Source organism: Ambystoma mexicanum, chromosome 10 (assembly GCF_040938575.1).
Source record: "Ambystoma mexicanum isolate Mex_15411 chromosome 10, UKY_AmexF1_1, whole genome shotgun sequence".
Lineage (NCBI taxonomy): Eukaryota > Metazoa > Chordata > Amphibia > Caudata > Ambystomatidae > Ambystoma > Ambystoma mexicanum.
Window position 1 is genome coordinate 1,549,719,535 of NC_090932.1, and position 12,288 is coordinate 1,549,731,822.

The window sequence follows — 12,288 nt, forward strand, 5'->3', positions numbered from 1 at the left end:
CTGCCACAGGGTCTCAAACAACATCCAAGAAATGCTCTAAGCGTAAAATTACTACATTTCTAATTCCAGCTACCGTTGGGCAGCAGAACATGGCTTTGCAGCCTAGGGACGAGGAAGATTTGGTAAAGGATTGAGAGGAATGTGAGGTTCCTGGAGCCTGTGGGGATGACGAGGGTGCACCATCGCCTCAGTCTCTTCAGGTCCAGCCCCAAATCTCTCGGTCCTCTAGTTACATCCTTGGGTTGGGCGACTTTTCCAAACATCTGTGGAAAAACTGCATTGAATAGAGGGAAACTTTTGGAGAGTTTTGTCTTTCATTCCAGCTCTCCGCTTGTTGCATACAGGTGATATGGACTATGTTGCCTTCCCACACTGTTGAGTTTGATTAGGGAGGAGAGAGAGATTCTGTGATCCCTGGTTTGGGACTTGTATGAACTAAATGGACCTGTGGAGGGTGGAGCTTTCCGGTCTGTTCCCAGGGCCACTGGTGCTGGGGAGACCTTAGATTCAACAATAAAATTGAGGGGAGGAGTGGTTAGTTTGATAGCTGCCTCTTCACCTGCCCAGGAACAGGACTGGTCATGGTTGGAGGAGGCAATTAACATGTTCAACAAAGCTAGGGATTCTTCAAAGTGTCTTCAACTCAACCCCACAGCTGTTTATCCCTCCATGGAAGGTGTGTGTTTTTTAAAACATTTCCAGGGCGATGTATAGCGAGATCTCTCTCTTTAATAACCACATTATTATGTTCAGGAAACTCTGGCTACCCAACACCTTAACATTGAGGGGTTTGTAAAACAGGCTAAAAAGGGAAAGAGATAGACCAAGTGGTGGATTGCTTATTGCAGAAGACTTCAGTCTAAACGTACAATGCTCTCTGATAGCTACTGCATCTGACAATATACTGGCAATTTGCGTGAGTATAGTGCCTTGTGGGAGGACTTTACTATTTATTAACGTGTATTGGAACCCAGCTTCTATTAAAGGTTCTGTAATTTTGGCGCGACCGAGTTCTGTGATAGCAGACTGGTTAGAGGCAGGGCTTCCGCACAACATCATAGTTGGGGAGGACTTCAACTCAGACTGCCATTCGGGGGTAAGCATAGGGAACTGCGCCGTAGTTAAAAGGTGTCTGCGGAGTATCTACATTGAATCCTGGTTACATGTGGCATTCTTTTTTGACTCAATGTGGGCTGCCCATCTGTTTTCCTGAGGGCCTACGAGAGGGTGAAGCCAATTAAAGTTGGCATAGGGGCGGGGCACGGTCATGGATATATATATTTATGTACATATACATATATATATATATATATATATGTATATAGCAAAAAACAAGGAAAGGTGCGCACTCCAGTTCCCTGCATAACCTTCCAGGCCACTGGTATTCTCCTCCGACCGGTTTCTGTGCCAATACACGTCATCAGGGAGGCTGTCTTAACTTGCAGCTCACCGCAAGTACAGGTGATGATAATCTGCTGCAAGGGCTTCTGGTTGATTTACATATCAGAGACCATCTGATTTTGAATCTTGCAATTAACCTCCCAGTATGTCTAAATGTGTGTCAACCTTCTTCTGAATTCCTTGACGTCGATCAGGGGTCGGGGTTCTTACAATGAAATGGAATGTCTCCACTTGCTCCAATTTCGTCAGGGCCTTTAAGAGGAAGATAGATGTTGCGGGAATCTCATAGTGGGAAATGTCGTTAAGAGGTTTTTATAATGTGTTGATGTTGAGGTGCTTGAGGGCTGTCTGCAGCAGAAAAAAAGATTTACCATTCTGGGACTTCATCTCTTGTTTCGGACTCTAGGATTATTAATGCTAAACGACAGAGAAGACAGCAACTGAGGGCTTTGGGCAAGGAACATCATTCGATTGAATTTTACCATAGGGTTAAGAAAATGATTCAATCTCGTTATAAAAGCTTCCTCAAATCCATCAGGATAAGCAGGCTCAACAATGATAACTGGGGGATGTTGGAAACACTTAGGCCGTGTAATTGTGTAGACTTCTGGTCTGCTATTAATAAAAAGACGTTCACCTCTGTGCCAGAGATGGTTTGCTCGATTTCAGAGGAAACGTGGGTTGAGAATTTTACAAAGAAATATGCTAGTCCTGTTATGAACCCAGCTTGGGAGATCCCAAGTTCTGAGGTTGAAATCTCAATCCCCTGCCCATGGGTAGAGGAGGATGTATAATGGGCTATTAATTAGGCAAAGGCCCAACTTGGTGCCCACCTCTTGTCTGAAATTATTGTTAATTCTGATATATAAGAAGGGAGATCTTGATGATCCCAACAATTTCAGACCTATAGTGTTGCTCGATGCTTCGAGCAAAATCTTTGCTACTCTCTTATTGAGGGATGTTAATGACTGGCTTCTGAGGCTGGGGGTGATTTAAAGCGGGCATGGGCACAACATTGAATGCAACCATCAAGGCCCCTCTTAGGGCCTTGATTAGGGGGTGGCCTTCATGGTACAATCGAAGTTTGTTAAGGATGAAACTGTTGAAATGGCATGTTCCTACTAAAGTGTTTTTTTGGCTGGAGGAGCTACATAAAAATACATCCTTGAGGGTGAGACTTACTAAGGAGGGGTTTTCACTGGGCCAGCTCCAACAACCCACGTGGGTGTGAAGGAGGGTTGTGTTCTGGTCCTGTTACTTTTTAATGCCTACATATCTGATATAGACATGCTTTGGCCGGAAGATCTCATCTTAGAATGGGTCATCTGAAATTTGATTGGATGGCATTTGCAGACGCTTTTTTTTTTAATCAAACACCTATATGTCTGCAAAGAAAGCTCAATATTTTTTCCATCTATGCGGCTAAATTAACCTATTAGTGAATGGTTCAAATTCAAAGCTGGTAATTTTTTCCAATAACTCAAGACCCAAGGCCATGTGTTGGTTTGTTGGGAATCAACGACTTGATAAAGTATTAACTACACGCTATTTGGGATACAATCTAACAAATAGCAGCTCATTGGTGGAAACCGGGCCGTGCTGAAGGCAAAGGTAAAACAGTTGGTTTCACAACTAAAGAGGATCTACAGTCTTCTCTGCAGATTCTCTCCTTTGCCTCTAATGAAATGTTATCTAGCCAAGGTGGAACCGATTGTTTTGTATGGATTGGACTTTTCACTACTGGACCTGCAAGATATCCTTGCCTCTGTACAGGGTATGGTCTGGAAGAAGACTGAGCCTGCCGCAGGGGCTTTCTAATGCAATTATTCGACATGGGCTGTGTCCGATTTCTCAGAGTTTGATCTATTTATGGAGACAACTGATTTGCTATGCTAAGATTGTTAGGCCCTTCCGCATTCACTGTATGAAGATCTGTGGATTATTTGTCAGCGTGAGACAGTTGCCTCGATGGTCACTTTTAAAAACTCTACGATCACTCTTTTGAGGGAAATTAAACTGTCTGAAGAAGAATTGGTGAACAGGCCAGCTACGACCAAACGCAAAGTTTTATGCTTGACTGGTGTAGAACAACTGAAAAGTTGGGCTCCTGTTTATCTTATAGGGAATATGCGAATTTCCCAAGAAAAAGGGGTAACTTGTCTAAGTATATCTGTTTGTTTCCATCGCCTATAGCCCGAACCTTATACTTACGGTTTAAACTAAACATACTACCAACATTGGACCGTACTAGCAAATGTAAAAAACCAACTTGTATAGAGACATTGAAACACCTTACGCTTTTCTGCCCTAATTTAACGGGACATAGATTTATTTGAGGGGCCTTTTCCAGTTGGAGGGGGAGACCCCGGGAGATTTGTTTTGGGCCTGGCTTATGTGGGGGGCGGGGGGTAGGAATAACGCCTCATTTGTTTTAGCACTTTATACAGGAGATACTAGGAAAGCTTAGGGAAAGTATATAAAGGGTTGACGTTTCATATAACTGTATGATGTTTGATGTAATACTGTCTTTGTTTTCTTTCTTGTGAAAGACTTGCCTTGTACTTAGTTCATTGTCAAGCCATAAAATAATTAAAAATAAAAGATTTGGAGCATGGGCTCAAAGCATGCAGAGAGCCAGTGGGTACAGAGCTGGACTGACAACCCACACTCTGGTGTTCTAGGCGATTGCAAAACAAGACCACCCTAAGGATACACACTGGCAAATGCCAACCCCATCCCGTGGAAGGTCTCTTAAACCGGCCACCATGAAAGAACGGCACCACTTTGACTAATCACATGCTCTACAGGAACCAGGCACCCTGGGGTATTCCCTAGCCCACCTATAGCACAGCAGTTCAACCATAGACATCAGACTACCCCACCCCTTTCCACTTGTACCCACACCAAGATATCACACCAAGGCGTGGGGGGCTGTTGAAAAAAAGGCAACCATCTGCATGGCAGAACACAATGGCAAATCTTACTCTTGTCACAGAATGTGGCAAGCCCCGTCACACTGTACGAACAGACCAGACAGAAAAATGTAAATATTCATTTAAGATGGTTGCTAGAGCGCCCCGCTCTTCCTCCCAGGTAAGTGGTCCGCCTGAGATAGCAGAGAGTCTTGCAGTGGCGAGGGGGTGCTATTTCACACTCAGAGCGGGATACATACAAGGAGGTGTTAGTGGGTATGAAGGACAAGAGCTGGGCTTTTGTACTGGGTGCCATCCCCAAGCACCAGCTCACCTGGGGTTTCAAAAGAATTCTTCCCCTTGGCCCTTCCTCTCTCTCTCTGACCGGCGCCAATCGTTGGTGGTGTCGTCACAGAGCCACTCTGGGATGTCAGCAAGTCGGCTGGCTTCCAAAACTTCCGGTCCCCTTCTACGTCCTGCATTTCCCCAAGTGTGGCCGTACGCCTGGGCATATCAAGCACTGGGTGAGAAAATAGGAAACGTGTCACAGCAAATTCACACTGAGAGATCACAACTGCTGAAGACCAACAAGACTGGCTGTGCCCATTGGCACCACCAAAACCAACCCTCTTCTGGCGGGCAATGGAGGAGAGACCAAGGATTGGGAAAACCAATACATGCTTTCCAGAGAGCATATTGGGCCAAGAGTCAGGAAAAGTGGCCCATTCCCTACTGTCCATATCTCCATCTCTCCTCCTTGCCTGCCTGCACCTCCAACCCCACTGGAAGTAAAGTCATAACGATAACGGAAGGGAATGGGAGGGGGGGGGGTCACCGGTCGGGTCTGCCAACTCCAAAAAGGGCTGTTTCCTTTCACATCACTTTGGCTTTTCCTGCTGTGTATGAAATTACCTCAATTGCGAAGCCGTGAGAGAGTTTTCTGGCACTGTCCTTCATTCAATTTATCTTAGGTCCCATCTCCCATTTACAGCCTCGGATGAAGAGTCGGTTTAGACTTGAAACACGTGTCAGGCTACTTTGCAAATAAATCCATCGGACTTAGAACCAAATCTCTCTTCAATTACTTGCAACACATGCCTATATTGCACTCTTGGGCACAGTGCGACTGAGAATAGCCTGTGCTCTAATTGTTTCCACAACAGTGGGTTGTACGTGGCAGTACTCCCACACCTCTCAGGCACCTGCAGCCTATGTGCACTATTTATATTTATTCATACAAGCGCAGTGGTTTTGTGACTTTTTCTGCCAAACCTGTGTTTTTCTAACTCCAAAAAGGGAGTGGTAGAGTAGTAAGGAGTTACAGAATCTCCCACCACTGAGGACTGAAGGGGCAGGATAAGCACTCCACACCCTACCTGAGACTTTGTTCCACACCATCTACTCCCCTGGTTGCTTGTACATTGCTTGCTGCCAATTGCCCGCCCTTGCCCTCCCGTTACCTCCCCACTTCCCTTTTCTCTGCTTCCTTCACCGTGTTCTTCCCCCTATGATTGTAAAGCGCTCTGTTGCTCCCTGAAGCTACATCCGCGCTCAATAAAGACCCTAATAATAATAAATAATAAGGAGTGAGTGCTGACACTCTTAATCACTAAGATTAAGGAGCAAGTAGAGTGCCTCCTGCCTCAGAGTATGTGAAAAGTCCACCATTACAAAGGAGAGCAGAGAAGTGTATTGGAGAAAAGCGTGGAGAGTCTCCCACCACATTCTTATGCATACGGAGTACTCTGAATCTCTCCATCCCACCACCATGGAGGGAGCGATAGGTGCGTAAGTGTAAAAGTCCACTACCACTGAAGGGAGTGAAAGAGGAAACAGTGCAAAGCTAGGAGAGACTCCCACCACAGAGGAAAGCTGCAGAAGAGTATGACGTGATCTGAGAGTCTCGTACTGCAAAGAGTTACCGGAAGAGAAGGCATTTGTGTCAATTACGATGCTTTGTACAAGTGATTGCTGGATAGTCTTTTTTCTGTTTCTTTATTACCTTGCGTATGGACGGTAATTCCGCTGCTGCAAGAGAATACAGGAAACTGCAGGAGAATTACTAAATTACCAATAAGAACGTGAAACGGAAATAATCTATCCACCAATCATATTGCCACAAATGCTTCAAACAAAGGTTATTCAATTATATACAAATGTAACCAATGTGAAACAAGTTAATGAGAAACATTCCATTAAGTCTAGGAAGACCCTGACGAAGCATACGCTGTTGTGGCAATGCTAAGTGCACACAGCGTGAAGCAAGCGTCGGTCAATTTATGTTGTAAAAGAGCCAATCGTTTAAGGTAAAAAACGGCTGGGTTCTTGGCAGACCCCATTGGTTCATGCACATCTTTATTTTAGGGTTTAAATCGCAGGCCTAGCCCGGAACACTGCACAGGGTGTGGGAAGCCAGCGTATGGGCTGCCATCGTTTAACAGTAGTGCAGTACTGTGATTTATGGTCCGTGCCTCACTCTGTGCATCCATTGGGATTACTACTTGGACAGGTGTTTTTGAAAAAGACATAAGAAAATTGGAAAATTGTGGGAGAATCCTGAGCTGATAACAGGATTGAGTTCCAGAGGGCGAGTCTCGTGGCAACAGCAGTATTGTGGTTCTCTCTTTACGAGCGAGTTGTGATTCGAGGTGGTTGGTCAATTTGTTGCACAAGGGGTGTGTGCAACTCGTTATGTGAGGCTTAACCATCAAGCACGCTGGTGTGCTACTCGTAACGGGTGGAGATACACATACCAAATTGATGGATTGTTATCTGCATAACTTGCTAATACCCATGTACAGATACCATTAATTGGAATATATTGCAGAGGATGTTGTTAGCAAGACAATAAACAATTAAAATACCTGCACATTGTTTTTTAACAAATCCTTTCTTTGTAGGCATTGGAACATTGGCGATAGCTTTAAAATTGATTACGGAGTGATAAAAGTGTAGAGCCGCCTGGCGAGTCCATCAATACCACGGGCAGGCTGTGGTGGAAGTGGAGAGAGCGCTTACTAAAGGCCTCATTCCGAGTGTGGCGGTCCGGTAACAAGGGTGCCGGTAAGGTCCACTGCACCCTTGTTTCCGGACCGCCACACAACGAGTCTGCTTGCAGGGGCCGTTGCGCCCGGCAGGATCAGACCTGCCGGGCGCAACAGCCCCTGCAGGCAGACATTTCACGGAAGGCGGTACTTCCGAGTCCTAGGAAGTCAGGCGGTGGATTCGGTGTTTCGAGGTCAGCGGCTACCGGCGGGTTACCGCCGACCTCGTAGTGAGGCCTCAAGTGTTGCAGCACTTGTGATTAGAGCGGCAGATTTAGAAGGGCAGGCCTATGAATGTGGAACAGTATTCAGAATAAGTGGTGGAAGTAAAAAGGCACGTGCCTCAGACGGTGGCAGGTGTGAAGGAGGTGTGTCCTCGAGGCATTGGTAAATGTGGAAGTGCTTATCTAAGAGAGCTGCAGAAGTAGAGGTAAGTGTTTAAGAGAGTGATAGAAAGAGACAAGGGTATTCCCGGAAGTGGTAGGTGTAACGAGGATGCCATGAAGAGTGGTAAAAGTGGAGGGGTGTTTACAGGAAAGAGTTATTGCAGTGGAACACTGACAGAGGCTAATGCCTGAAATAGTGGTGGCGTTTGAGCGGTGTGCCTGGAAGAATAGTAGAAAGTGAAGAGTGAATGCCTGAGAAAGCGGCTGATGGGGAAGGTAGTGCCCGAGTGAGATAAGCATGTGGGGGGCTACCCCAAAGAAAGTGGTACAAGTAGAGTGTTGTACCCAAGAGAGCAGAAGTTGTGGAAGCTCTCCCCGAGAGGGTTGCAGAGGAGGAGTGGAGTGGTAGCATTATGTTGTTTTTATTAGGCGACACTTCTACAAGCCGCATTGCACTGGAGTCCAGGTAGGACAGACATGACAAGTGAGGAGGGGAGCACAGCTTGCGAGTGCTGTTTGGTTATTTACCCACCCACGGACTGCCGCTGACCTTGCTAATCCCGATGGCCCTTCCCACCCACTACATGACCCTATCCACCGCCAAACACCCATCCTGGGATGTCTTTGCGCTAGCTCCACCAAGCAGAAACATCAAGACTTCGGCCTGCCAGTTTATTTCTGATCAGTCTGCTGAGAGTTAATGGCTTATTTGCAGCTATAAATATACTACTGGTTGAATACAAATGTTTTAAACTAGCGTGCAATAAACCATTCGATTTATATCTGTTGCTTGCACTGAAGTCCTGTTAAAAACAAGAATAGATAAAGCCAATAGCTTTGGCTTGTGTACGGATAATAAATAGGCATTTTCCAGGCACTGCCAACATATGCCCACGTAAAAACAGCATTTTCCAGTTGCTGCCATCCAGGTAGTACCGTTCTGGCAGTGCAAATGCCTATACTACCACAAAATCCAAAACGGTTGGCTTTGCCAATGCTTGTTTTGCCAGCACCGAGGACCCCTTTGTAAATGTGCATTTGCGCGCAGCTGGTAGTACCACACTAAGTAAGTCCCCTGTGGTATGTGTGGCTACTTTCGATTTTCACAAAAGGGCAACAACCCCAGACCCAAGCAAACATCAGAGTTCAACCCCTACCCAGGTGGAAATAAATTTTAGAACACATTTTACAGAAAGAATTCATAAAAACGTAGAGGAAGTATATAGGTTGGTCTCGGCAACAGTCACCTAACCTCCTGCGCTAGTTTGCAGCTTTCTGCTTAGCAGACAACACTGCAGGTGGATCCCCCACACTGCACAAAGTCACTGCATTACCAACAGTGCAGTTCATGTTCATGGATTAAAAGCCAATCGTGTTTTATCTCGGGCGCTATCAGGTGATAATGTCCCAACATATATGGTCGCCATACATAATGTCGTCGGGAAAAGGTCCTGGCGACATTATATATGGTGACCACATATGTGGGGTCAAGAGGAGCGGGTGTTGCGAAGGGCGGTGGGGTCCCGCTCCCCTTGAAAACGGGTTTGGGGATTGCGGGCGTGCAGTTGGCAGCTGAAACGTGCAAACAGCTCTATGGGAGCAAAGTGTGGTTCCCACCCCCGCCACCCCAATTTGCTATGGTAGTAAGGGGACAGTTGCCCTTTTGCCCCCCCTGTTCTTGGCACCTATGCGGCCTGAGGAAGAAGAAAATTAAAGCACGTATATGCTTACCCAAAGCCTTCACATGCTCGTGCACTGGGTATACACCGGCACACGTTGCTCAACGTGTCCGAAGGAAGGTGTGCAGTGCACAGACGCATACAGAGGGCCCCCCCCGCGGTGTTCCTCCCCTGCTCTCAAGTCAAACGAGTCCGGATTCCTCTTCCTAGAACCGGGAGAGCGGAGCATTTCCGAGAACAGGCGCCTAATCTGCGAGAGGGAGCGAGGGAGAGGGGGGGTGGCGTGTGACAGGCGCTCGAAATCCCACAAAACGGGTTACAAAGCAAAGAGCCGCTGCATTGTCTTGTCATAAAACAAGAGAAAGCGGCACTGCCAGCAGGGCATGGCCGGGGAAGTGGTGGAGGGCATGGCGAGGGCTAGCGCAAATGGCTGCGGAGGGACGGCTAGTGGGACTGGCACTGGCAAGCCACGAAACGAGGACACGGCAAGGGGAGGCGGCTTGCCGTGAGGAGGGCATGGCACGGTTTTAGGAAAGAAAATCCTGGCAGGGTCGGAGGGGGTGAAGGGCATGGCGGGAGGCCAAGGCAAGAGGCTGCAATGCAAGGTAACGGGAAGGCGGGCAAGGCCAGTGCGAAGGAAACCTAGCACTGCAGGCACAGCGGTGGAAGGAAGATATGGCAAGCAGGGGTGCAAGAAAGGCAGAGCATCAGTGTGCAGGTGGTGAGGAGGGGGTGGCATGGCACAATCTGAAGGACAAGCAGGGCTTGAGCACACGGCAGGGAGAAGGGCCTATGAGGCCACCACAAACAGACCAGGAATGGGGGTAGGGCAGCCCAAAGAGGGAAGCGTATGCAACAACATAAGGCAACGGGAAGTGGGGGCATTGGGTGAATAAGGCATGAGGCACAGCAGACTGTGACCTGGCTGTGAGAGCATGTTATGCTGTTGGCATTTCTACTGCTCACTGCTGCCATGTTCATAGACTGTAGGTGCTCATGTGGCGCTGAAAGGGGAAGTGGGGGGGAGGAGGGGGGTGCTTATTGGAGCAGAGGGGAAAGACCACGTGTTTTGCTGAACTGTTGGTGTCTGTGTGGAGAACCAGGAGGAAAGGTGGCGTCTCTGCTGGTGCATTTTCTAGGTGGGCAGTAGAGGCGTTTTGTTTCCAGGTGGAAGGTCTCCAGTGTCTGACTTGTCCAGATGTTTTTGGCTGGTGGCAAAGGTGGGTGGTCGAGCGTGAGGTGATAAGTGTGTTGTGTTCCTCCTGAGAGTGTTCAAAGTTTATTTTGACATGTCAAGGTGTTCCTCACTCGTCCTATTCAAAAGGTAGGTAAGATTAGGTGAGGCCCGCAGCAGATGAATGGGGGTAAAAATGAGATCACAGGTGAACACATGCACAGTTTGAGGCCACGATAACCTGAAGAGGGTCGGGTAGGAGTACAGAGGTGGGAAGAGTTTGAGAGGCTGCAGGGGAGTTTTGACCCTAGGCAAGTCATACTTTCCATTCATAAACTGCAACCTGTGTGTCACTTGTCTCCCCATATCCTTCTAGATGTTCCCTTTTTAAAAAATATATATTTATTTTTATTTGTTTTAAAGCACCAGTACATACAATCAAAAACACACAATAATCACAGCCGAGCATAAGTACCACATGTGGATAAAGACTCAAACATCCAAAAGAAAAGTGCACATTGCTAGCCCCCTTCCCCCACCGTGGCTTAGATACTCCCAAAGCCCCTCCTAGTATAAGACCAAATTGCAAGTGAGCCAGAACAGACTGCAGGCATGTGTTGGCGTCAGTCTGCGTCCCCCCCCCCCATCTGTCCCATATCTTTCCACACTGGGGTGGGGGGGCAACCCCGGACCTGCATACTCGGTCTTCCATTGCTCTGCAGTTGTCCATGTCCACCACCCATTTAGAGAATGTGGGTACCTTCCTCTCCCGCCAACCCCACTGCATGGCGATGTTCCTCTTGGCCACTATTAGTGCATTCCAACGAACAGCTTCTCGTAACGAGAATAAGCTGTGTACCCCATATTCCCAGCAACATCAATGTAGGTGTCGGTGCCGATTCGGCCACCATGGTGGAGATTTTGTTAACCCTGCTCCAGGACCTCTGAATCTTCGAGCACGCCCAGGTGGTGTGGTAAAATGTTCTAGCTGTGCCCTCGATATTGTATCGAAGTTACTGTTCGCGAACATAGTATCAGCCGAACAGAGCCCAATTTCTCCCCAGCTCGGTTTTCCCTCCATAAAATATAATGCAAATGTGTGTTCATGCAGACATACATATACAGGGCATACTAAATGAAGGCAGAGAGGCATCCGGCTTTGACTGGGGACGGAGGGTGGGGAAGGGCGGTGGGGGAAAGAGAAGTTGCATGGGATATGCAACGAGAGAACTGCAGCAGAGGGGGGCCAGCGTGCATTGTTGGACTGGGACAGAAAAATAGGATCGGGAACCAAGAAAATAGGCCACAATCGCAAATGTGTCACTTTTTGTGGACAACTGTTTGAGTGCTACCTAAGGCGGATTTTTAGGTAAATAGTGATTTTTAAAGCACATTTGGCCAATAACATTGGTTAGAACTACCAGCTACACAATGCAGCTCATCTAGCTGGCCCGAATAGGCGTAGTTTAATCAGCAACATTAATGGGGGCGATTGTAAGATTTCCACACAAAAAGGGGGTGCACCCAGCTGAAAAGGATAGTGCAACTGCTTGGTGTCTCCCTTTGTTGTTCAGTCACAGTCTGCAAAAGGATTGCAAAGCAATACAGTACAGAGCAATATTAAAGTGTGTCATTCCGAAGGCGCTAGAGGGCCGACCAAGATGGCCGCTCCCCTGTAAGCTCCCGGCTATC

At 47.4% G+C, this 12,288-nt stretch overlaps 1 protein-coding gene across 2 annotated transcripts in view; it reads right to left on the reverse strand.

Moving 5' to 3' along the window:
• PIK3IP1 (phosphoinositide-3-kinase interacting protein 1) overlaps positions 1 to 12,288 on the reverse strand; it is a 93,702-nt gene that overhangs the window by 30,012 nt on the left and 51,402 nt on the right. Inside the window, exon 4 of one of the 2 annotated variants that reach the window (XM_069619800.1) lies at positions 4,648 to 4,833. The exons of the other annotated variant lie outside the window; for it this stretch is intronic. Within the exon in view, the coding sequence (XP_069475901.1) occupies positions 4,648 to 4,833 (186 nt within the window). The remainder of the gene's footprint in view (positions 1 to 4,647; positions 4,834 to 12,288) is intronic. 2 annotated transcript variants of the gene reach the window in all.